Source organism: Polyergus mexicanus, unplaced genomic scaffold, assembly GCF_030449975.1.
Source record: "Polyergus mexicanus isolate NDT 795.1 unplaced genomic scaffold, iyPolMexi1.0 SCAF_25, whole genome shotgun sequence".
Classification (NCBI taxonomy): Eukaryota; Metazoa; Arthropoda; class Insecta; order Hymenoptera; family Formicidae; genus Polyergus; species Polyergus mexicanus.
In genome coordinates, this window is record NW_027223345.1 from 4,182,182 (window position 1) to 4,206,899 (window position 24,718).

At 37.6% G+C, this 24,718-nt stretch overlaps 2 protein-coding genes across 2 annotated transcripts in view; one reads left to right on the forward strand and one right to left on the reverse strand.

Moving 5' to 3' along the window:
• The window catches only part of Tna (tonalli), a 138,811-nt gene that overhangs the window by 108,159 nt on the left and 5,934 nt on the right, over positions 1-24,718 (reverse strand). The window lies entirely within an intron of this gene.
• LOC138943181 (uncharacterized) lies at positions 21,513-23,300 on the forward strand. The gene is made up of 3 exons (XM_070313764.1): positions 21,513-21,575; positions 22,243-22,522; positions 23,029-23,300. The coding sequence occupies exons 1-3, from the start codon at positions 21,513-21,515 to the stop codon at positions 23,298-23,300; spliced, it is 615 nt and encodes a 204-aa protein (XP_070169865.1).

The window sequence follows — 24,718 nt, forward strand, 5'->3', positions numbered from 1 at the left end:
ATGTCTTGTTGCCACATACGCTCTACGTTTGCGCGGGGTTCTGTAATTTTCTGCGATGTTTGTTACGTATATTAAATGTCGACGCAACCATCACGCAACGCTTGCGTCATTCTGGTAGAGACAAGCGATTGATTTAGATGCGTCAATGAGTCATCGCTCAGACAGATCATCGAAAGATATTCGCGTATCCCCGATCGTACATGACAATTCACAATTTCCCGTATACGCAACGTCATATAAAATGTGAAGAATACTCATAAAATGGATTCACGCAAATTCTATGAAAAGGAAAAAAAAAAAAATGCCCGTATAAATTTTTTTGGCCTAGAAATTTTTATTTTTTATTTTATTTATTTTTTTTTTTTTTTTTTAAATCAATATAGTTTTACGTGCATTACAATAACTGTTAAAATGTTATGTCTCTCGAATATAATGAAAACGTAAACGTATTTTAGCACGGACATGACTGATTGATTGACTGTCAAAGATCTCGGAGTTGACATTCAAATGTCAAGAGTTCAATATCATTTTTTAATCCAGATTATTAATGTGATTCAGCGTACGCGGTTGCGATTGCGATAAATTTGTTAGATATTCACTTCGATCATGTAAAAGATTAATGACTTATGTTAGTAAAAATGTATACGATAAATCTCGATACGATGGAGATTATCTATGTGGTGTAACGATATTTACGAAGACGTTAACAAATAAATTAATTCAAATCACTAATTAAATGTATATGTATATATATAGACAAAAGTAAATAACTTGTAGAATATGACAGTTTAATTTTATTGTGTTTAACATCGAATGAAAATTGTATAGGGTAAACACATATTTGGAATAATCATTTTATATTATACGATTAATATAAAATAGGGTTTAATCATTTTTTCTACAAAATTTTTTGCAAGAATACCGTTACAGAAATAACATTATTTAATATAGTTTTATTGCATTAGACAGAATTGATGGGTAAATTATTACTTTTGTCCATACTATCTAAGTCTGATCGAAATTATACCGGTTTCAATATCCACGTTGGTGCCTTTAAGATCGATTCGCGCGCTCGTAAAGCAACGATTTTCGAATTCGAAATTCGGCATTTGTTGCACGTTGCGGCAAATGTTGATACAATACGAAAGCAATTCTCGGCGATTTGCGTCAGCAGTGAAACAATAGATTCTGTAGCTTGCGTTTAAACAGCCGCGCGCCAGTAAATCGGCGATGTAAAGAGAGCGGGGGGGGGGAGTAAGGTGAGAATAGAGGGCGGGGAGGGCCAGGAAATGCTAGCGTTAGGGTGGATATATATTGGTTTGTTGTCATTATCCTGTAATACATTAATGACGCGTCAAGTCAGCGCATGACAACGCGGTCACCCTCTCTGGCGCAACGCAGCTGAGGTCCATCCATAGCCCTCTCTCCCTCCGCTTGCCTCCTCTCCCTCTCTCTCTCTCTCTCTTTCTCTCTATCTATCTATCTATCTCAATCCTCTCTAGAATCACCATCTTCTTCCCTCCTTCGCTCTTATCCACGCGTCAGTCTCTTTCGCTCGTTCAGTTGCTCCCTATCTCCGTACCAACCCCTCCTCCCCTTTCCTCCCTGAACTCTCTGCTACTGGCTCGAGCTCTGTGAGGAGATCAATAGAGATCCTGCACCCCGTACCTCCTCTGACGCGGTGGAGGAGGACAAAGGTACTCACCCTGATGTTCCACTCGCGTTGCTGCCTGCTCCCTACAATACGTACACACACACACACACACACACACACACACACACACACACACACACACATATATATATATATATGTGTACATACGCATACATATGTGCACGTATGTAATAGCGCCTCCGACGCAAATTTCGTACGAAATATGAAAGAAGATGTATAAGAATGCTTTAGGTGTGTCACATTTTGTGCGATTTATAAAATAAAATTTTATTTAAGCATAAAGTGTTTAGACAGTTAACATACAGTAATATCGACATTTGCCGCAGTATTCAACTACGTCTTTTCAGTAGTATAAGTCAGTTGCGCAATACCTTAATTGAAATTTATTAACGACATAGAAAATTGTTTACGATCTCCATGTAATAAATACAATTCGGTAGAGTTTATCCGACTCGGTCAATTAATTTTATTTCAATGACTCAGTAATTTATTTATGTTGGATCACGAATTTTCAAAGTAAGCGCATTCGAGGGATGCGAGCTTGTTCCCGTATTTTCCGATTGGATTGCCCGGGATTAGAATGCCGATCGCGAAAGTGAATGATCGTACGCGTATAGAATTTTCATAAAGTTCCATCTGTAATCGGCATGAAAAACTCATTAAATACCGCGACGCACAAAGTTCGCCGCTCGATTATGTCGACGGACGATTCGACTTTCGATTCGTTTGCGCCCGCGGTGGGTCGCGGTTTTGCGGAGCGCTCTGTGCAACAACCGGTGCAACCGCGCGAACGCACTTTCTTCCTCTCGCTTCCGTGCCGTGCGGGCACGCGTGCGCACACAGATTCGGCGGTTTTTAACAGACACGCGCGGCCGCGCGCCTTTGCACCGCTCACACAAAATTTCACCACCACACCACGTCGGCACACGGGGCGATACGTGGCGCCGGGCGTAGAGTCGCAGGATGGTGATCGAAAGATTCCAGGTTCGATTCCGCTCGGGTCCCATCCTCCCACATATGACCCAAAAAGAAGTTTTCACACATTATCCTATATAATGCCTATATTGATTTATCATATATTATCCTATCCAATACCTATATTAGTTTATCGTATATTAATCTATTTAATACCTATTTGTTTCCTACCTACGCTTGAATAACATTTCGATTTGACTCGACGAATTGGAGTCTTGCTTTGGCGCGCATGCGCAGTGTTCTCGTCCTCGTAAACTAAGTTGAGATGACTCTCTGGCAGCAGGAACGGAGATGTACCACTCTGTTCCTTGCCAAAAAATAGAAGAAGAAGAAGAAGAAGACGTCGGCACACGACACAATGTATGCCGCCTACTTATCGTCGGGCGCCACGCGAGAAGGACATCGATTATATCGAAGATCAAAAAAAAAAAAAAAAAAGTCTCACAAGTCAATTGTTACCGCGGAGAAAGTTATTCCCGCGTTATTCTTTCTTCTACGCTCTATCGTAAGACGACGCCTACGTTTTTCCGGATACAATCGAACGCGTTACGTAAAAATGCATATAATAAGATAATAATAATTCTCTCGTTCGCGATAGAGGACGCGTCCACCGTTGAAAAGAAAGCGCGCTTTCTTTTCTGGATCATAACTTTATTAATGTTTGTACTTGATTGATATCATCTTTTCGAAACACTTGAATACTTCATAATGCGAGTGCAATTTCTAAGCTAATCTATCCTAACTAGAATAATTCGAACGCGATATGTTAATGAATGAGAAAACGTTTTGATCATTCGAAGAAATCGGATGAGAAATAATCGGCGTCGAACGGGCAACGAAGGCGACGGAGACGTCGCGCGTCTTCCCTGCCCTTATTATCGGCGGTTGCATTCCGTGTTTTCGGGCTCCTCGCAGGATCTCGTGGCTGGTCGTGAAAACGAGTGACTTGTCACCGTGACGCTTACACATGGCACGCCTGTACATGCCCACACGCCCGTTCTTGTCTTGTCCACCCGATTCCTCTGTCTCAACGGCCACCTGTTCCCCTTTCAGATGCCGGGCACAAATAAACCGAAAGAACCGCGACAATGTGGCGTGTGTGGCATCGGTGGATAATGGTATGGAACGACGACGATGTGTTGGTGTCGGTGGTGACTTGGGATATAAGGTGGTCATAATAGTCAGCGGCACCTGTCTCAACGAGTCAAGCATCTGAGATCGGGTCTGATGCAGCCGCCGAAGAAGAAGCGCGGCGAAAGAGCGGGAAAGAGAGGCAAAAAAAAGGAGAGGAAAAAGAGCGTAGGAGGGATAAGGGGGAGGGGGAGGGGAAAAGGATGCGGAGCGAGAGCAGAATGGGAGAGGGAGGAAGTGTCAAAACGAGAACAACGAGAACGACATAGGTGAAACGAGTCAGGGGGGAAGGAGGGGAGAGATGGAGGGCGGGAGGGAGGGAGGGAGGGAGGATCCGAGGGCGAGCGTGGCAGGGGAGATAGAGGAAGATACGGAGAGTCCTAGAGAGAGGAGAGAAAAGGAAAGAGAGAAAGAGAATGCCGGTGCGAAGGAGAGCGCGTGCCACTGTTATATACCGGCACCTGCCACAAAACTTGGCTCTACCTTTTGGCACACACGCACCCACCATATCCGTTCCTCCTGCTACTCGCGGCGTTTGTCCAGCCATCCCTGCCCGACGCCGAACATCTTGCCACAAAATTGCGTAAAGCGCGTGCAAGATTTCGAGTGGCGTGTTTCCAATTCTAGGGACGATCGTCGAGATACGAATTAACCATTCATTATGTCTAAGGCGTTGTTTCGCAAGATTCGCTAATATATTTTAGAATAAATTTTGTTTACAAATTTTAATAACGATGGATATCAAAATATTGTTTTATAAAAATGTACTGTATAAAAAATTCGATGTGCACGTCCTTTATATAAAATTATATATAAGATGTTTGAATTTTCTAGTATTATTACTAGAAAAATTATTACAAGTAGCAAAAATTTCTTGCAAAAAACTTTTCAAACGTCAAGGAAAAAATATAATTTGGAAAAAGATTCAGTACACGATATCTATTTTATTCGATCGATATCTCGTCGATGTGTGTACGCGTGCGATATCGTTCTTCTTAATACAGCAGCACTGTTCAAGAGTCCGCAGTAGTCAATGGACAACGTGTAAACCACGAAATAGCCAACAACAGGAGGACCGCTGCTGGAGCAGTGGCGTCGGCCGGGGGGGTTGCAGCGGGCGGAAATTTCAATTAACTTTATGGAGGCCGCGATGTAAATTGCGTAGGGGTCAACGGTGTGTCGGTAGGGGCCAGCAGAGTAGGAGCAAGGGTGCCGCTGCTGCTGCTGCTGCTGCTGCTATCACCATTGGTGGAACAGCTGGAGGGGATGACAGTTGTGCCGGTGGTAGTAGTATCAGGACCGACTGGTGGTGGTAGCGACGGCGGTAGCGGTGGCAGTGGCGGCGAGCGGTAGCAGTGGTGGTAATGCCGAGTTCAGGGGTGGTTTAGAGGTGTAGGTAGATACGGTCCACGGCCCCGTGGGCATAGGGCGCAGGCAGAGGGTTGGATGGGTATTGATCAACCGAGCGGCCAACAAGACGCCTTTGCAGGATATCTACTATAGCCACCGCCGCCGCCGCCGCCGCCGCCTCCGCCACCACTACCACCATCGTCATCAACGTCCATGTCGCGCACACATCACTCCCGCGCGACATCACAGACACACCAGCACACTACGGATGTCTACGATATATCTACTACCACATGAGCCAACATAAGCTAACACCATCATCCATAACGCCACCCGCACAGACTCGTTTCGCTCCGCTACGTTCGTTCCTGAAAACGGTGTAGGTGAGAAAGCGAGAGAGTAGCGAAGGGCGGATAGACGAGGATGACGAGATTGAGAAATTCGCGAGAGGAGAAGGAAGAAGAGCAACCGGGGAGACTGGAGAGAGAATCGGAAGAAAATTTCACGATGCTAGACAGCAGGCAAGACGCTACTGCGGAGTGGTTGCTGGTACTAACACCGAGACACCATTACTCGCACTGGTGTCGAATGCGCTGTATATACACTTGTAACTATCACGGACGTAAACTACCACCGCGTTGTCTGTAACGTTACGCTATGCCGTCGAGACTTTCCATGTATATTTTCCGACGAATATAAGGAGACGCGAATGTCAGAGTGTTAGAGTGTTACGCTCGAGAAGGTAGATAGAGTTTCCGCTATGTCAGACAATCAACAGACTTTGTTCTTGCAAAGATGTAGAATTATCCAATATATCATCCAATATACGCTCATTAGTATAAACAAATCTGGTATATATATATATATATATAATTATGATGTAATGAAAATTATCATCGTGTATAATAATGTCAACGGCATTCGAAATTTCCATATAAAATTTAAGAGATAAAAAAAAGGAACGCGGAAAGAATTTTAAATTTTCAAACGAAAAAAATTAAAAATTATATCGCTAATTAGACAGCCGATGAAAGACCTTCTTGCAGATTAGACATTATACGTAAAAGTATATTAAGCATCCGCATCGGTTGACCATCGCGGCTCCGTTTTTCCGCTGGGACTGAGAAAGCGGACAGGCAAAAGTAGAGAGAGGTAGGAGGGCGAACAACACCAAAGAGAACGATGAAGGGTGGATTTGGGAGGGTTGGTAAGAACGAGACGCGAGCAGTTTCTCGTTGATGTTACCAGCGCGGTTGGCGAGACGCTTTCGCAGGATCCTGATTGTATTCTACACTATCGCTATTTCTATATATCTCTCTCTCTCTCTCTCATACACACACACACACACACACATATCAGAGACGTCGAAGACACGCGTAGAATGCCAAACAGAGACGGAGCACGAGTAAGTGGATCGAGAGAGTGGAGTTTGCAGGGTTTGATGCGTGGGTGGTAGGGGATTGACGAGGGATGGAAGGGGAGACAGAGTTCACGTCGACAGAGCCACCGCGACATAGTGCCCCCGATTGCGATATATATCCACCCTCTCTCCAGCCAACCCTATGCTTCTGCCATCCACGCGTTTCGATCCTCCCCTCTCGCTTACCTTCCTACACCTCCCGGCGGACCCACCCCTCACATCGACCATCTACCTTCTGCCTCTTTCGCTACAGCCATCCCTCTTCGTGGCCTCTCCGTCGCGCTTTCCCATCTACCGAGTCTCAAACCCCTCTTCTCACCACCCTTCGCCACCATTGCGCTTTTGCTACCATTCCGCAATGCTCTCTCGGACTCGGCGTTGGTGTGGGATTTTGCGAACGCGAGAATCAGGCTGGTGAGCGACTCCCGGCCCTACTTCTTCGCGGAAGAAGTCTGTATATCGTACTACTGCGAGAGGAGTGCTTCTTTACGTCGTTTTTTTTTCTTAAGGGCTGAAGAAGGGTCGGTACTCGTCGGGTGCGCGTATTCGGAATTCCCCGACGATTCGCGGTGCTTGCTCGCTCACATCGATACGCACGGTTATCGATATATCGAATGCTTCAAAACTTCTGTTCCATGTTAATCTTTAATCATAGCCTCCATAATATTCTTGAGAATTAAGAATCGCGCTTTACGATTTATATGATTCCTTTATTTAAACAGATGTTTATTTTATTTAAGCCGAATTATCTTTTCATTTAAACAGAGCAAGCAAGTATTACACGATTCATGACATTACGTGTAATGATTTTGATATGATAAAATTTTAAATTCTTCTCTTTATGCGAAATTATTAAAAAACATAATAAAACAAATACATTTTACGCACGAAATGTTTTTATAAATTCTATTGTTTTGCCCGAAAAGAAAAGAAAAATATTCATTCAATTATTCGCAATGATTTTTCTTTTATTTAATAAAAGAAATAAAAAGCCACTGTTACATATATTCCTCCTATTAAATAAATCACATCGAAAAGAAAGAATTGAATGAGTCATATCTTTTATATTATATAAAGAATCAATAGATCTACCAATGAATCCTGCTTATCGTTCGTTATCTCCGAACGATTAATCCGCTCACTTTCTCCTTCGACTCATCATCAGCTGCGCTGACGTACACACGTTATACGTTAAAGCAATATAACGAGGTGACAAAGGGATGACGACGAATTTCCGTAATCGGAGATTCGAACTTTCTCGTTCGGTTTCCCGAGAAAGGGCGCCTGCGGTAAACGGATCATCCTCCGCGATCCTCCTTCCTTTCGAACACGTGTTTTATACACATGTACATTTGTGTCGATAAAGCGGTGGCAATTGGCGGGTTTCAAGATGCATTCCCACCTGCCGTCGCGCAGACGGATGCACACACCGCTGCCTGTCCACGTGCCCACGAGGACTCTTCTTCCCGAGAAGGTACACCGCGAACAGAAGTCGAGCGCACCTTCGAGGTAAAAGCAGCCTGTTGAAGGCACCTGTACACGCGGCACCATGCGCGCAAGATGTCTCGTTGGCCGATCATCATCGTCATATGTAACCGGACGGTTAAGAGGCCGGTCGTGACACGTGCCCCTCTTGCATTTCTCCTCAAACGATTAATCGACTCTGTCGCGAATCTTATCGGACACGAGACGTCGTCATCGCCATAGTTGTGAACAAAGTGCGTTATTGTTCTGCTGGTAAATTTGATTATCAATCCGTGTAAATCCGATAAAATATTGAAAATTGAAACTAGAGAAAAAGCTTTCGTTCTATTTTAGAAAGTACTTTTACTCGGATATGAGATTTGCGGATTTTTGAAAATTTTTATTTCATATTTTATGTTGAAAATTAAAAATAAAATGTTCATATAAATTGTTTAAAAATAATTTTTTTAATAATTAATATAAGAAATATTGCATTTTCACCTGAATAGCCAATCAATTCTCAATTGTTCGGATATACCCATATTTAGACAAAATGCCTTATTAACGTTACAGCTATATTACTCGCAAATATGTATCGTAATAAATTATGAAACCTTGCACCGAAATGACCGAATAAAATCGTATCGTAGTTATCAAGGGGAGATTCGCCATGCCTGGTTCCCAAAGTCTGTCTTTTCCTTTGGAGGAAGTCGTGAAACGAAGAAAATCGTAAAGCACTGGTAGAAGTCGCAGAGGGGAGAAGGAAGGAATAGAAGATGAGGGTGAGGCTCTAGAGAGCAAGTGAGCGAGCGAGGGAGAGATACTGCGGAGCGAGTGACTGAGAGAGAAAGAACAAGGCAGAGGGAAGAAGAGAGTGTATGTATATGTATGTGTGTGAGTGTGTTTGCGTGTGAGAGCAAGAGAGAGAGAGAGAGAGAGAGAGAGAGAGAGAGAGAGATGAGGTCCGCCGCAAAATACAAGTTGGTAGGATATCGACCAGCCGGAAGTCTGAGTAGTTGTTGCCATGGAGACGCTCAAGTCAATTTGACCTGGGCCAACAGTTACCGGCATACTGATGCACGATATGCCATCCCATTATTCATATGGTTTTTACATGATAAAACATATTTTGCGACGCGATTCTCCCCACCGGCATATAGGCGTTTCGCGAAAGCCTAGAAAACCCCTGTCGCAAAGTGCGACGGTCTCGAAACGGGAGCGGAAAGAAGTCCCTCTCATTTAAATTCGTCCTTGAAAAAAAAAAATAAAATAAAATAAAATAAAAAAAAATAAAAAAAGGGAAAGAAGAAATTGCGTTCATCTCTCTAGTTGAAATAATATAGCGTACAGTTCAAAATACAATGTTTAAAATATTCTGACAAATTATACAATATATAGCGCGCGAAATTATTTATATGGAACGAGAATAAAATTTTCTCAAATTTTTAAGCGACATAAGATTATCCATCTCGCACACACTTCCTCTCTCTCTCTCTCGTATGGTATGTATCGTCTGTGAGCAAGGGATATAATATTACGATCGAATATCGATTCGATTATTAGCAGCATTTTAGAGAATCGTCCTCGGTATTCCATAAAATTATTCAAACCCTCGTTATGCGCGTCGTTTTGAGCATGTCGCATGCCACGCGACGCAGACGACGACGTTGAAGAAGCGAGGGAGGATGACCGATCGAACAGACTCCGCGGATTCGGCGGAGGGTCGAAGCTACTGTCCGGAAATAGTCTTATAGCTCGATGGTAAGTGCGCTCCAAAAATAGCGAGATTCCGCGGTTCTAGTTTTTCGTTTTTCAGTGTCTGGCTCGCGAGCAAGATTGGCACGTCCTCCGAAAGATTTGACGAAAAAAAACTCTTCTCTATAAACGCGAATAGACAAGCTTGCGACCGGCGATGATTTCTCCTGTTTAAAAACGCGATTTATATCGCTGGCCAATAAGAGGATCGAGAATTTCGATCGAAAGTATCGAATAGACGGACGAACTGGCCAGGAAACTTCCGCGGAATTTGCGGCATCGCAGGCACCTGTCAGACGCCGATTAAGGATCTGTTTCGTTGAAAAGGGCAAACGCGTGATGCCAAATTTAATCGACGATTTGATGATTTGACGCGGCATACGTGGGACGCGTCGGTCGATCTCAATTTATCCTCGGCTGGATTTGCCCGCCTACATCGTCCTGCGATTTCCGTTTTAACGTAACACAACGAAGTTGACAACTTTTCAATATTATTAGTACTCTGTGTAGAGTGAGTATTACAAGATACCGATGTCGGAGGCATTAGAGCGAAAATAGTTATTAATGTATATAAGAGAATTTGCAAGATTGCATAATTTATACGAGTATTTTCTCAAACTATAAAAATGAGGAATGATAGTTTTATAATTAGTTTGTATTTGTTAGACCCTAGAAACATATATATATGTATATATATGCAGAAACTAGTATTTATAGAATTATAGTATTATACTTCTTATAATTTCTGGTAGCTAAAGGAAAATTTATTATGGGAGGCAAATTCAAGATACCGACACAAGTGAACAAGATAAGTATTAGATAATTTACGCGTTAGGCTATCGGAAAATTAAAAAAAAAAAAAAAAAAAAAATTATAGAAAAATATTTCACGATTTATCTTTTACACTAGTTTCTTCTACACCGAATACTCCAATAGTATTATATTACAATACATTCTTCTAATTATTTCATGAATCTAAATTTTAAGAAAATTACTTTTAACATTAAATCAAGAATTAAGTAAATAAATAAATAATTTTTTTTTTTTTAAATTTAATACTCTCTTTTTGCTACAAATACTGCTTTAGATACTGTAATATATCCTAATTGCTGTTAAAGCCAACAGATCATGGCCGAATTAGAGCTGATAGATAAAATTAAGATATATATACGAAATAAAGCTCAATTCTCGGCTGCGGTGAGTTCATTCGATGATCTTACTCGGTTAAATTAACCCCGCATTAATACAGTATAGGCACCCTTCGAGCACTTTGCCTTCTCGCATGAACTGCTTGGTGATACGAATGTATAGCTGACACCCATGATATGCGAATATGTGCATGCGTGTGCCGCGTGCGTCTATACGCGATCAGTGTGTGGCGAAGAGTGAATATAATATATTGATGATGTAGATTTGATCTGTATATAAGTATTTATGTATACGTATACATGCATTCATATACAGTGCGCGCTCGCGTCTTTGGTTATATTTATATACAACTAGAATGCATGACACATAAGTCGAAAATAACTCATAGAACGTTCCATTAAACGAGCTACGTGATGAAGTGCTGTCAGATTCGCATAAAGCTTACCGCTATTTTGATTCGCGCGAACGTCGCGGAATTACTGTAGTTGTGTATGCTCAGCCTTCGAAGGCAACATAATCGCGTTATGCATTTATTACATATAATAATTAAATGATAAAAATATTATAATTTAATATCATAATAATCTTATCACTTAATTAATTATATATAATTTAATATTATAAATATATATTATATTCAAGATGAAAGATCCTTCCTTGATTTTAGATAAATAAAATACATTTTCTTTTTTATATTCGCCTGGATATATAATACACACACTTAAAATAATATCCGTATAAATACAATATACATGTACGATATATATCTATATATCTTCGAGATAATCGATTTTGATTAAAATCTATTTTGTTTATTTTTTTTTAAGTAACAATTAAAATAATACCTTTGATTTGAAATTGCCACTTGAATCACAATTTGTCCTTTATATTTAGTGAAGGGAAAACGACCTTCCCTCTAGCCTTAACTTACTCATCGCTGCTCCGCATGTTCGAGACAGTAATTTTCGTTTCAGCTATTCCATCACCCCTCGAACGAATGATTACATCATCCAAGGGGGGGATGGCATCGTTCTCGCACCCAACCCAGCGATGGATTAACTTGATGCGCAATCCCGTCACTAAAATTCATAATCCGGACAGACTGTAGAAGAAATGTATCTCTGCGGAATGCAGAAAGCCTTCAGTTGAAATTTTTTCTCTCTATATATAATATATATTCACGTCTAGCTCGTAAAAGAATATAATATAAATCTTGACAATAGCTGGCGATTTAAATTAACACGTATCTCTATGTCAAATACAAACATCTCACTTCTAAGTACCCTTTTGCTTTTATTAATTTCTAGAATATATTTTCTTTAATAAAATTCTAAAGTCGTTCTCTCATGAGAGTTAAATAATATAATTTAAATAATTTAAAAAATCAATATAAAATTAGTTTTAGACGTTTCTTCGTAAAAAAAAAAAATAAAATAAAAAATTTTTAAGTTGAAGAAAAATTAGAATATTTTATTGTTGGCGTTTTCTCTTAAGTTTTAAAAAGCACGAAAATATAAGAGATCTCGATTATACGTTTATGACGATGAGAAATATTTGCATAGCTAGAATATACCATATGACATGTATGTGTTATAATACATGTTATGTATAATTATCAATATATTCATTTAGTTGAACAAAGACAAATTTCCATGTATCGTAAATATATTCTTCGCAGCTTTTATGCTAATAAAAAAGATGAAATATTTTGAGGAAGATGACATCGCACACAGCGTATACACAAAGGGAAGATATAGAGCATTCTGCTGCTCTTTACTCAAGAAACTATTAGGTTACCGAATAATTCATGCTGGGTCGCAACCCGCCAATCCGGTGGCGCGCAGCGTATACGACGCGACGACGACGCCGAATCCAAAGTTCGTAGGGTCGTGCAGGATGCAACGAGAGTGTAGAGGGTAGGGGGAGAGCGGAGGAGAAGAGAGAAAGAGAGAACTAGGAGAATATAACGGAGAGTGGAAGGGAGAAGAAAACTGAGAGAGGGTATACTCTGTTGCCAATCTCACCCTGACACCCTATATCCTGTGGGGAGCGTAGCCACTCCGTTCGCCCCATAATCGTCTCTCTCTCTCTCTCTCCTTTTGCACACTCTCGACGTAGAGAGCGTAAGCGAGAAAGAGAAAGAAGATAGAGTGAGAAAGATGGAAAGAAGGAACGAAAGAACGAACCAGGAGTGAGAACGAAGGGTAAGCACCGTAGCAGATGGGCAAAAGTGAGATAGGGGTGATCTAAGAAGAAAAGAGAGAAACAAAATTAGGAGACGGACTCTGAGAGAGAACGCGACGAACAGCGAAGAGCGAGCTTGCACAAATGTGCAAAAGAAGAAAGGAAAAGTAAAAACCGAGAGAGACAGCTGAGTAGCCGAAGCTGGATGAAAGAGAGAACCGGTCAAAAAAAGATAGCGCGATGCAAAAATTGAAGCGGCGCAAATAGATTTGCAAAAGGAAGAGAGAGATAGAGGCAGAATTAAATCTAAAATGAAAGGGACAAGATTAGCGGAGAGACAGAAAGGAATATTGAGGAAGGATAAAGAGAGAGGCAGACAGAGAAAAAACAAAAGAGAGAGAGAGAGAGAGAGAGAGAGAGAATTGAGTATAAGGCTAGAGCTGTTGGCGTTCCGACCCGACCTCTCATCCCCATTCCTGTCTCCACCCACCCTTCTGGAGCACCCTCTCGCCGCGCTACCTCGTCTCTACCCTCGCCCACCATGGCACAACCACCCATCTATCCAGCCCACCGACCAACCATACCACACAGTAACACCCCAACCGACAGATCAATACCTACCAACTACCAAGCTGCTCCCAGATTATCATTCTATCCGACTACTTTGAACGGCCCCGAAAATTGAGTGACCAAGCGCGTCGATCGAGGATTATACTTGATGCGAGTATAAACAACTTTTATGCGAATATTAAACGTTGTCTACGTGCGACAACATCAGTCATCATCACCTTGGATGCTCCACGAATTCGCATGCCTGTTGAAGAAATTCGCACAACGTCGTAAAAATATCCTGTCAATCGCAAAACTTAACGATCGAAGAAAAATTTTTAACCGTGCATTAACACTTATTATATTTGCAAATTAAAATAATGTAAATAAATATAAATTTTGTTTTACAAAATGTTAATTTTTTAATTAAATTCTTTTTCAGCTAAATTTTTTTTAATCAACCCCTTTCATTATGACAAATAAAATATATAATCCGATGTAACTCTTAAAAGACAATAGCAAGAATATTAAAAATTTCATAGAATCAAGTTAATATAATCATAGAACCACGTGATGATATAAAATTTTATTTATATATGAGTGTGTGTCACTATATTGGTTCGCGATAAGAATCCACGAGATATACGAGAAGAGAAGTCTCGGAAATGACTTCAACTTGAAGCCGCGAAATGTAGGTCGATTGTCCGAATAAGATTTTCCATTTACGAACCAGAGGGGGAGCGAACGTGCGATTCATCAACGGGGGCTCTTTATCAATTTTTTACCGGCGCGATGAAATTAATCGGATTCCCCGGTGTGAATCGCTTTGATGGAGTGCACTTTTGCGTTCTATGAACTACGTGATTTGGTTAAACAGCGGACGGACAGAGTGGGGAATTATCGTGCTGGAAACGCTACGTGTCCTTTATTGCTTTTATTTCTTGCTGCTCGTTGTATCCATCCGTAATGAGCCGGCAATTTTTCAGAGTCGAACGACCTTACGATCGCATACGCGTTACGTCAAATTAAAGAGCAACAGGTGTCTCTGCTGATCATCCGATGTACTCCGCGTTAAAATAGTAACGGTATGACGGCGCCGTGATATATTCATTCAGACATGGGAAAAAAATCTATCGGGATATTATCGCGCGAAATTGAATCTTTAAGCTCATTGTAGCATACAAGATCTTTAATATCGAACTATTATCGAATTCTGTGATTATTCTAGATCAGCAAAAACAATCGGTATCTATCGAAGAGTTAATTTGGATATAATTTCCGTTATAATATTAAAACAAAATAAATAATTTAATATACGTCGAAGGGAGGAAAGGAGAAGTATATATATTTATTGATTTTAAACTTATAAATTTATAAAATGTTGTTACATATGTGGAATCTTTTTAAATTAGTTTTGATGAGAGAGAAAGAGAGAAAACTTGAAGAAAAGGAATACATAAATCTATATTAAATTAGTTCGTTAACTGTCACAAATTTAATCTTTAAAGAAATAAAACCGAGAAAATATTAATTTATATTCGCATATATAAAAATAAATAAATAAATATTTTTATTTTACATATTCAAAAAAAATATTATAATTTTATTCCATCTGGAATCGATTATGTGCTTTGTGTTCCGAATGCTTTATTATAATTCTCCATTTGTTGGACTTGAAAAATAAACTAATTTCGCTATCAGGGCATCCGTTTAAAAATGAAGGGAGACGAATTCATTATCGATCCTAGCTACATAAAAATCGTATACAAATGGTGCGTAGGAACGTTAAATTACTCCGACCTTAACCATTCTTAGCAAGGACGCTCCTCGATCATGGTCGGCCAACGTCACGTGGGCGCCTTGGATGACGTCAGCGGCATGCTAAATGAGATTAGGCTTGCAAGGGTTTATTTGCGGCCCACGTGTTCTCCTTCCACCATATCGCGAGGAAATGTCGTATAGTATGCAGGATGTATCTACTTACGCTCCTGCAGAGACGTGCATTATCATTTCCGCATACGTATTTTCTAAGTTTATACAGCTTTCTGATTGAATCAAAATTAAATTTATTCACGCATTTATTTATATATTCCATATTGCAAGAAAAACTTTGTCGTAAGAAAAATATAAAAAAAAAAAGGTTTGTAAAAAAGGAAGAGAAAATAGTACACAGACTCGCATTAAGTAAAGTCGCGCTTAAGTAAAAAAAAAGGTTGCGCTTAAGATGAGAAATGGGCAAAATTCTTTCACTAATTTTCCCTCCCTCTCTTCTTACAAAAATTTCTTTCGGGAATATTTATTGATCAATCTTATGTTCTCGCTATATTCATCCGATGTAAAAGATGTAAAGATGCAGAAACAGAATGTTAGACAAACAGAATGAATATAGGAAGAAACGAAGAGAGCGTAGAAAAAGAAATAACGGCGAGTTATCCGAGGCGAAAACTAGACAAGGGCACGAGAGAGCAAGAAAAAGAGACAGAGAATGAGGGAGGAAAAGGGAGAAGGAGAGACGAAGAGGCAAAAAAAAAAAAAAATACGAAAGGGGAAAGGAAAAAGAAAAAGGTACATACATGGTAAGGAAGGGAACTCAAGAACGACAAGGATCAGAGTGAGAAGATTCACAAAGAGGAGAAATCGAGAAGGAGCGAGAGAAAGAGCGGTAATAGGGTAGCGATACGTGTCGGAGCAAAAGGGACGAAGATTTCCTGGCGGCAAAGAAGATCCTCGCGCCGTTGCAGGCAACGGCGGCATAAATCGGCCGAAGGGAAAAACTTTTTCGGCGCGGAGTTACATATCAGTCGGTATCCGCGCGCGAACGCTCGCATGTGTACGTATACGCATATGTGTATGCGGTTTTATCTGACGGTACTCGGGGATGTTGCGGGTTGATTTATCGCCTGTCGTTGCCATGGAAACCTCGGCGTGACCGGCTTGCGCGACACCCTCATATCCGAGTCGACTCTGGTTTGCTCTATTCCCCGCCGCACCACACTCGCTCGCTCGTGCTTTCATCCTCCTCCTTCTCGCACCCCCGCATTTCTATACGCATCACTCCATCTCTTACACTCCCACGCCTCCTCTGTCCTTCTCATCTTCTCACCCCCTTCCCCCATCTGGCTTTCTCTCCACCTATCTCTCTCCGTCTTTCTCTTTCTCTCTTCACCGCACTTTATTCCTCCTAGCTTCTCTCTTTATATATATATATATATATATATATATATATATATCTTTCTCTTCGTAATATACATTTTCCATCTATGTTCCTCCATACCATATTCCGCCTCGAATCCATCCTTCTTTGTCTCTATATTTTTTGTATGTTCTTTTGCCTCTTCAAACGAGTCTTTCTCTTCAATTCTTCGTCTTTCATTCTTCTGTAAGGTCTTTCCATCTCATTTTCGCATTTTCTTTCCGCTTCTCCTCTATCTCACTATCTCGTCCCTCGCTAATGCTGTTTCTCCTATATCACATCGTCCCCCCCCCTCTCTCTCTCTCTCTCTCTCTTTCATGTTCTTTAGACATCTTTTTCTCTTCTGCCTTTGCTGCCACTAGTTTTCTCTCTCGGTCAATCTCCTTAGAACCCCTTCGTCTCTCTCCATCCCTCTGGACTTCTCCTCATTCATTCCGCCCCTTCCCCCTATTTCTCTCGTCCCTCGGCAAGAACCAGTACCATCGCACACCTACGCCACCACCCTATCACTTCCCCGATCGCCCCTTTTCCACGCTTCTAACTGGGAGTGCGCCCTCAACTCTCCTTCTCGCTCCTCTCTTTCTCCCCCTCTTTTCCCTCTTCCGCTGCTCCGTCGCGTCTCTTCATCTATTACGTTTACCCTTCCTTGCTTCTTTTGCCTATTCCTATCTTTCCTTCGATATGCACCCTACGTCACTATCACCCTCCGTCGCGAGGCCGAACCTCCCTGGAGAAACGTCAAGGAGACGAGTATCGGCGGAATCCTCCGCAAGGAACCGCGTATCTTCGCAATCTTCCATCGACGATGTCTTCGATCACACATTTACGACCTACAATCTTTTTATTAAGTCTCGCCACTGGCACATGTCTGTCAATGCGAATAATCTCGACAAGTCTCTTGCTCGATTGATCGCGTTAATTATAAGGCAAGTTTCGAGCGAATGACGCAATAGCGTTGTCGACATTACAATATTGCGTGATTAATATAACGAAAATATATATGTTAATATTTATATATTAATTATCTTTACGATCTTTTTTTTATTTTGAAAGAGCGAAGAGATCAAGTTTTGTCAGTAGACACTTTTTCATCGATTAAAATCTTAATTCTTAATTTTAAATATAATTAATAATACACAATTTTATTCTCGCGTTGAAAAACAATGATCGAATATTGATTTTAGTAACCAAACGCGCATACCTCTCTTTGTTTCTATATCATCTTCTTTTTCTCTCCGTCTCTTTCCCTTTCTCCGACTAATTTATTTAATTTCTTATTCTTCGTAACATCACATTTTTCGCGATATTATATTAATAATATACTGATCTAATTTATTCATTCGTAACACGACAATTTTATTTCAAAAAATCTAAAATTTAAAGAAAATTCAAGACATTTAGGATAACGCGGGCATTCAAATTCGCGGCATCGGTGATCGGTTCTCCAATTAATCGATCGCACAAACAACGAAAGATTTATCTACTAAGTATCGAGTGACAGCCAGCTGCGCATTATCCTCCCACAATTTCAGCACGAGCGGGTGTGCGAGTGAAAGAGGATCGATATGGCATATGCGGACCCAATTATGAATACAGCCGAGAATTACGAAAGTACCTTACACCATCGTTAAATTACTTTCTTCGAAGAGACGAGAGTTTCATAACGAGATTACTCTCGCGAATAATTCCGCGCTATTAGAAGCGCGAATCAATGATCGCGTAAAACGTTTAACCGAGCGATTGCGCGACCTAACGCAAATTTCCGCTGCAACGATGATTTCCTGATTTTTTTCCGAATGCGATTTAAACGCCAAACAACTAAGAGAGAGAGAGAGAGAGAGAGAGAGAGAAATGATTACGCAATACATGACAGTATCGATATCTTTATATTAGAATTTATCGTCAAATACGATCAAGCTCAACTAATTTCATTTTTAATTGAAATTATGTTTGTTTTTGAAATTGCGAATATATAAAGATTTAAAGAACAATGATGATAAGTAATTCTTAGATGTAATTCTTGTTTAATCTAAGTATTTGACGTAAATTTAGATTATTTCGTTTTGCATAAACATTGAAAGCGTTTAACATATAATTAAGTAAATTACTTGAAAGTTTCGTATCTCTTGCAAGTAAACTGGAAATTACTATTGAGTGATTAGCCGATGGTAAGCTTGCGAGTATTATGTTAGCGCATTATCGACGTTAGAATGAAGGTTTCAAATGTTCTCGATCGAGATGTCGATTTATATCGAGATAAATTCGAATCTTATTGAAACACTTCGAGACGCTTCTCAGCTAATAGATTTTTTTCTAGCTTTTTCTAGATGATGCGAGAATATAACAAATTGCGGATACCCTTTTTATCGCTGGCATTAACTAATTGAAATAGAATAGTGAGAGAGAGAGAGAGAGAGAGAGAGAGAGAGAAAACGGATCGTAAAAGATTTATACGAAGAAATATAAAAGCGAAAAGGAATAAGCAACAAAAAGGTGATCTGTTCTAGAAGAAGCAAGGCAACCCGAGTATTCTGGGACGCTCGTTGTCGGTTTCATTGTTATCGACCCGCTGGGATCTCTGACGCCATTGCTAACGTGATCACGTCGTAGCCATCACGTTTCTACCACACAAGCAACACCTTCCTACGCTATGACGTAGTTTCGTATCCTGCTGCGAATTGTCATAATAGCCTCGAAATGTATTCCGGTTTAAAAGAGAATTTTTGCTTTTAAAAAGATCATCGGAAGAAAATTTCTCCGATTGAGATCAGATTTTATTTTCTAATACTGTGTATGGTAAAAGGTATCTATTGAGTCTTGAAACTGTTCTTTTTAATTTAGTTGCGTCAATACTTATATATCAATATTTATATAGACGGGTAAATAAATTTAATCGAGAAAAAGCGCACAACTTTTTTCAATAAAAGCTCGATTATCTTAACTCTAATACTTTCAATCATTGCGAATTGTTCTTCTGTTAATGTTCCTTGATCGTTATACAGAGCAGTTACCTTTAAATATCGTATGAAAAAAAGGAAATATACTTTTCCTGAGTTATCATCTTCTATTTAATTCATCCTTTCTTTCAACTCGCTGTTTCTTTGAAATGTGTCACCGTAATATTCTATTATCACTTGTAATTGAAACAAGTTTTTAAATTTTTTTCATTTGTGTAATTTTTTTTTTTTTTTTTTTTTTTTTGCATAGACATTAACAATAATTTTCTATTTTTTATCGTAAATAACATTTTCATAATTATGCGTAACTACATATCTTATTGTATCTCGCACAATAATATCGTTATAAAATAATAATAGCTTTTTCAATATCTGATAAATATCTGAATGCTGAACAATGTAAATTACATTTTATTTCATACATAAGTTTCATGTTTCTTATCGTCTCTTTCACAATAGGCAGCGAAAATTTACCTTATACTTGACCATGAAGAACGGGTTGCATATAATTAGGCTATAAAGATAAATACGATAGAGCAATAGCTTTCTTGTGCTAATTTCACTAATCGGCAAAACGCGTGTTAAAACACTGAAGATAATAGATAAAAGCAGTTTTGACCTTTTTAATTTTCATAGCGATGTTCTTTTCTGCATTCTAGTCACGTGTTGTATTTTTTTTTACGACGAGATGAAGTCGCGATAACATTGTCAGTAACGTTTCATAGTTCTGAGCGATGACTATTACTTACAATGTTGCATCTATTTATAAATGCAGCGTAATGCTTGTTATTAATATATTGTTTATATTATTAACGTTTTCTTTTCTTCATTTATAACTTATTAATTTCAGAGATTTCTAAGAATTATCTATTTTTCTGATGTAATAAAATATAGAATTTGAATAAGCGTGTGTTTTGTGTAATAATATTAAAATAATAAAGTAAGACAGTAAGATAAAAAAATTCATTAATTTACATTTTATGTAAATCATCGATGAAAAGGAATATCTTAACAAAATATCTCAGCAAGTATAATAATATTCTCGTTTCAAATAAATGATTACTAAAAACTGTATTAAAGAGAATCGTGTGTGTAAGCCAAGTAATACAAATATTTTTAAATTAAATTATCTAAAAGGAAATATTATTAGTACAATATTATTTGTTTAATAAACTTTTTTAAATTGCGAAAAACTTCTTATGGAAACTGTTATTAATTTAAAAAGTTCTATTATCAAAATTCTATTATTACCATATGACAGAAGACTCAAATCTATTTTGCTTCATTAATTTGATTCAATGGATTCAATTAACTCCCTCTTCTTTCTCGTTTATATAATATAATTAAAATATATGTAATTGTTAAGAAGATTAGAATACGCGTAAAGGATAAGAAGATTTAAGAGATTCGAACAATAGAACATCTGTGATGATAAAGTTTATCTATATATCATGAATTGTATTTTAACATCTTCAGAGAATATCTAATGTACGAGATAAGAACTGTAAGCAATGTGTGAAAAAAATCCCGAGAAGTGAGTAATGCGTAATTTGTACGCAGCTTGTCACGTTTGCATTTTTAGAAATATAGATTTCTCGTCTATATAAATGGGCAGAAAATTTACATGGGACTATAACGGTTGCAAAGTGCATAGCGAAGTGCATCTGATAATATTAAAGTAGTAATTTCAATAAGTATAGTGTGAAAAAAATGTTACGTTTCAGTACTTGGGTTATTAGCCTGTTGATTTTGTCTAGAACAATTTTAGCGGAGGTAATGTAAATTTGCAATATAATTTTAATTGATTTTAAGTATTTATAAAAATATCGAAACAAATTTTGATACATTTATATATATATATATGTATGTGTGCTTACTAAATAATATACATATTTGAGAATTTAATTCCATAAATATCTGTCTCTCTAATATTTGTTACGTATTACAAATGCTATTAAAAGCTTATTGTAACATATAATAATGAAGCTTAGATATATTTTTAAGATATACTTTTTGGAAAAATAATTATTCATGTGATATGCACTATTATATTTTACTTTTTGTCATAAATGTCTTCTTATAATTAAATACATTTTTGCGTCATTATTATAATAGAAATATTCTTATTACTGAAAGCTGATTAAAAACTTATATCCAGTATACTTATCCGGTGTATATACTTTGATTATCAGATTAAGATCATTCACTTAAATTTTGTTAATATAAGAATCTACAGCCAACTAATTTATTGCAGTCAAGAAATTCTATGCAACTTAATTTTATTCAAATGAAAAAAATATATTTTAACAGCTTAACGGAATTGTTTCTAAATTATTATGATAAAAATTATTATGATTGACAAAATTAAAGGAGACACACACACACTATAAAATAAAAATATAATTTATTATAATAAATAATATATATATATACTATTTAGGATTCAGTATGGTATGACAAGTTATATCCTCATGCTTCACACGATCGTGTTCACACTTCACGCACTGGAAGATTTGGTTTTGACTTTCTAGAGAATTTACGTACAAATTTTTGCCAATCACGGTTTTGCATCTCTGCAGATAGCATGCCATATTTCATAAATCTCATGTGTGCTATAAAATGTCCCGAATTGTATCTACCGCATCATCCTACGCCAGAAAATATTACATCGACATCAACTTCGATATTAACTACAAGTACTTCAACAATCAAAACAACAGGTATAAAAAAAATGTATATTACTGTATTAAAAAAAAAAAAAAAAATCTGTTCTCAAATATATCCATTATTCATAATCACTTATCTCTTACAAATATAAGAGATATAAGAGATATACATATATGAGATAGCCAAATAATTCTTTATTTTTTTCATGATTACTGCAAGAGAATGGGTATGATTATAGATTTTATTATGTGAACGTGATGTTTATAAATAATCAAATTAAAATTCTTATTTAAAATTGTTGATAACAATAAGATTAAGCATTTATTAGTATCAAGTAATCTAATGTTCTTGTCAATTATAAAAAAGATTACAAACTCAAATTTGCAGCACTTATAAGATGCTTTATATAATAAAGTTTAGCAGAATCAGAACAATAATTATAAAATAATTTATAATTTAATTAAGGATAATGTTGATAAAATAATAATTGATTTAAAAAAAAAATAGAAGCTTAATTAATTGATTATTGCTAATTAAATGATATTAATAATAATATCAGCTATGACAGCAGCAATGTCAACAAGTACTACGATAATACCAGCTGAACCGCCTGTAGCTGTTACGCCGGCACCAGCTGGACCACCTCCAGCCGTTCCAGCAGCATCAGCTAAACCGCCTGCAGCCGTTCCGGGAACACCAGCTGGATCACCTTCAACCGTTTCAGCAGCACCAGCTGAATCGACTCCAGTCGTTCCGGGAACACTAGCTAAATCACCTTCAACCGTTCCAGCAGCACCAGCTGAATCTTCTGCAGCCGTTGCGGCAGTATAAGCTGAATTGTCTGCATTTGTTTCGACAGCACCAGTTAAACCGGGTAGAAAACTTTTCCGACACAATAGTTAATAACTACTATAGTACCGCCAACGCCTTAAACCGTAGGCGGTCAGCAGTCAGTATAACTAAATCATCTACAAGCACATCATGAGCGGGCTAGTTGTGAGTGGATCAACTATAACTAGATCACCTGTAAATGGATCAAATGCGGGTATCCTAAATAGTAATAAAAGAACTATTATAACTGAATTATCTGGAAGCAACTCATCTAAAACTCCTTCACCCATGGAATAGATAACACAATAATAACAGATAAATTTAATGGTATATAAATATATCAGTAATACTAACAAAACAAATACCTATACAATATAATTAATAACAAATGTATTAATATTTGTTGCCGTAAAATTATTAATTGTTTATTCCGAAAAAAGAATATTTAAGTTACTTTACACGATTTTTATATATTCAACACGATGCATTTATCCAGAATTTGATATTTGAAAGAACATCTTTATTATTTCTGCAATTTCGAGATGATTAATAAATATTGCAATTGTGTATTATTCGATTGTGTGATTTTTATTAGTCTTGAATTAATAAGTTTTTTTTTTTTCGTTATAATTAAACAATGAATAGTATGAAAATATGATTAATTGTGTACAAATACATTCGTATGTTGTACAATAGATGTCGTAGTATATATTCTTCAAAGATTGTATTACAAAAAGATTTCTTCTCTGATGCATAAGACCACTGTTATAGAACGTTGATAAGAACGATACTTATATTATCGGCGTTATTTTCAACATTTCTCGCCGTTGATAAAATTCAACAAGGATTTTTTACGATAATAATTAGTTTTTTTTTTATCTTTCAAGATATATTTAAATTTATTCTAAATATTTAGATATAATATATTCAACATGTAATATTGTTCATTAAACGGACATATAACAAATAATTATATAAAAGAAGATTTTACTTAAAATAATTTTAACAAATAATGATTTATCATTTTATATGGACGTGAATACGCACGTCTTTTTCTGATTTTTCTATTTTTTAATTTATACGCGTATTATCGTAATGAGTCTTGTATAGATTATCGATGTCTTTTAGCACATTATGTGATACTTTATTACAATATTTTCAGTTCAATATATAATTATATTTAGAAACTGTAATTTTCTTGCATATAATAGAAAATTATTATAAAATCCGTATAATACAAGTCTTATCATTTATAAATTGTAAGCATTTATTTTTTTTATGGATTCGATTTATATTTAAATTCGTATTTAAATTCAGATAAATTATTTACATATTAAAAATTATTAAATATGCTAAATCGTCATGATTAAGAGACACTGAAATCAAATACGACAATATCGGAAAGGGAAGAGCGAAAG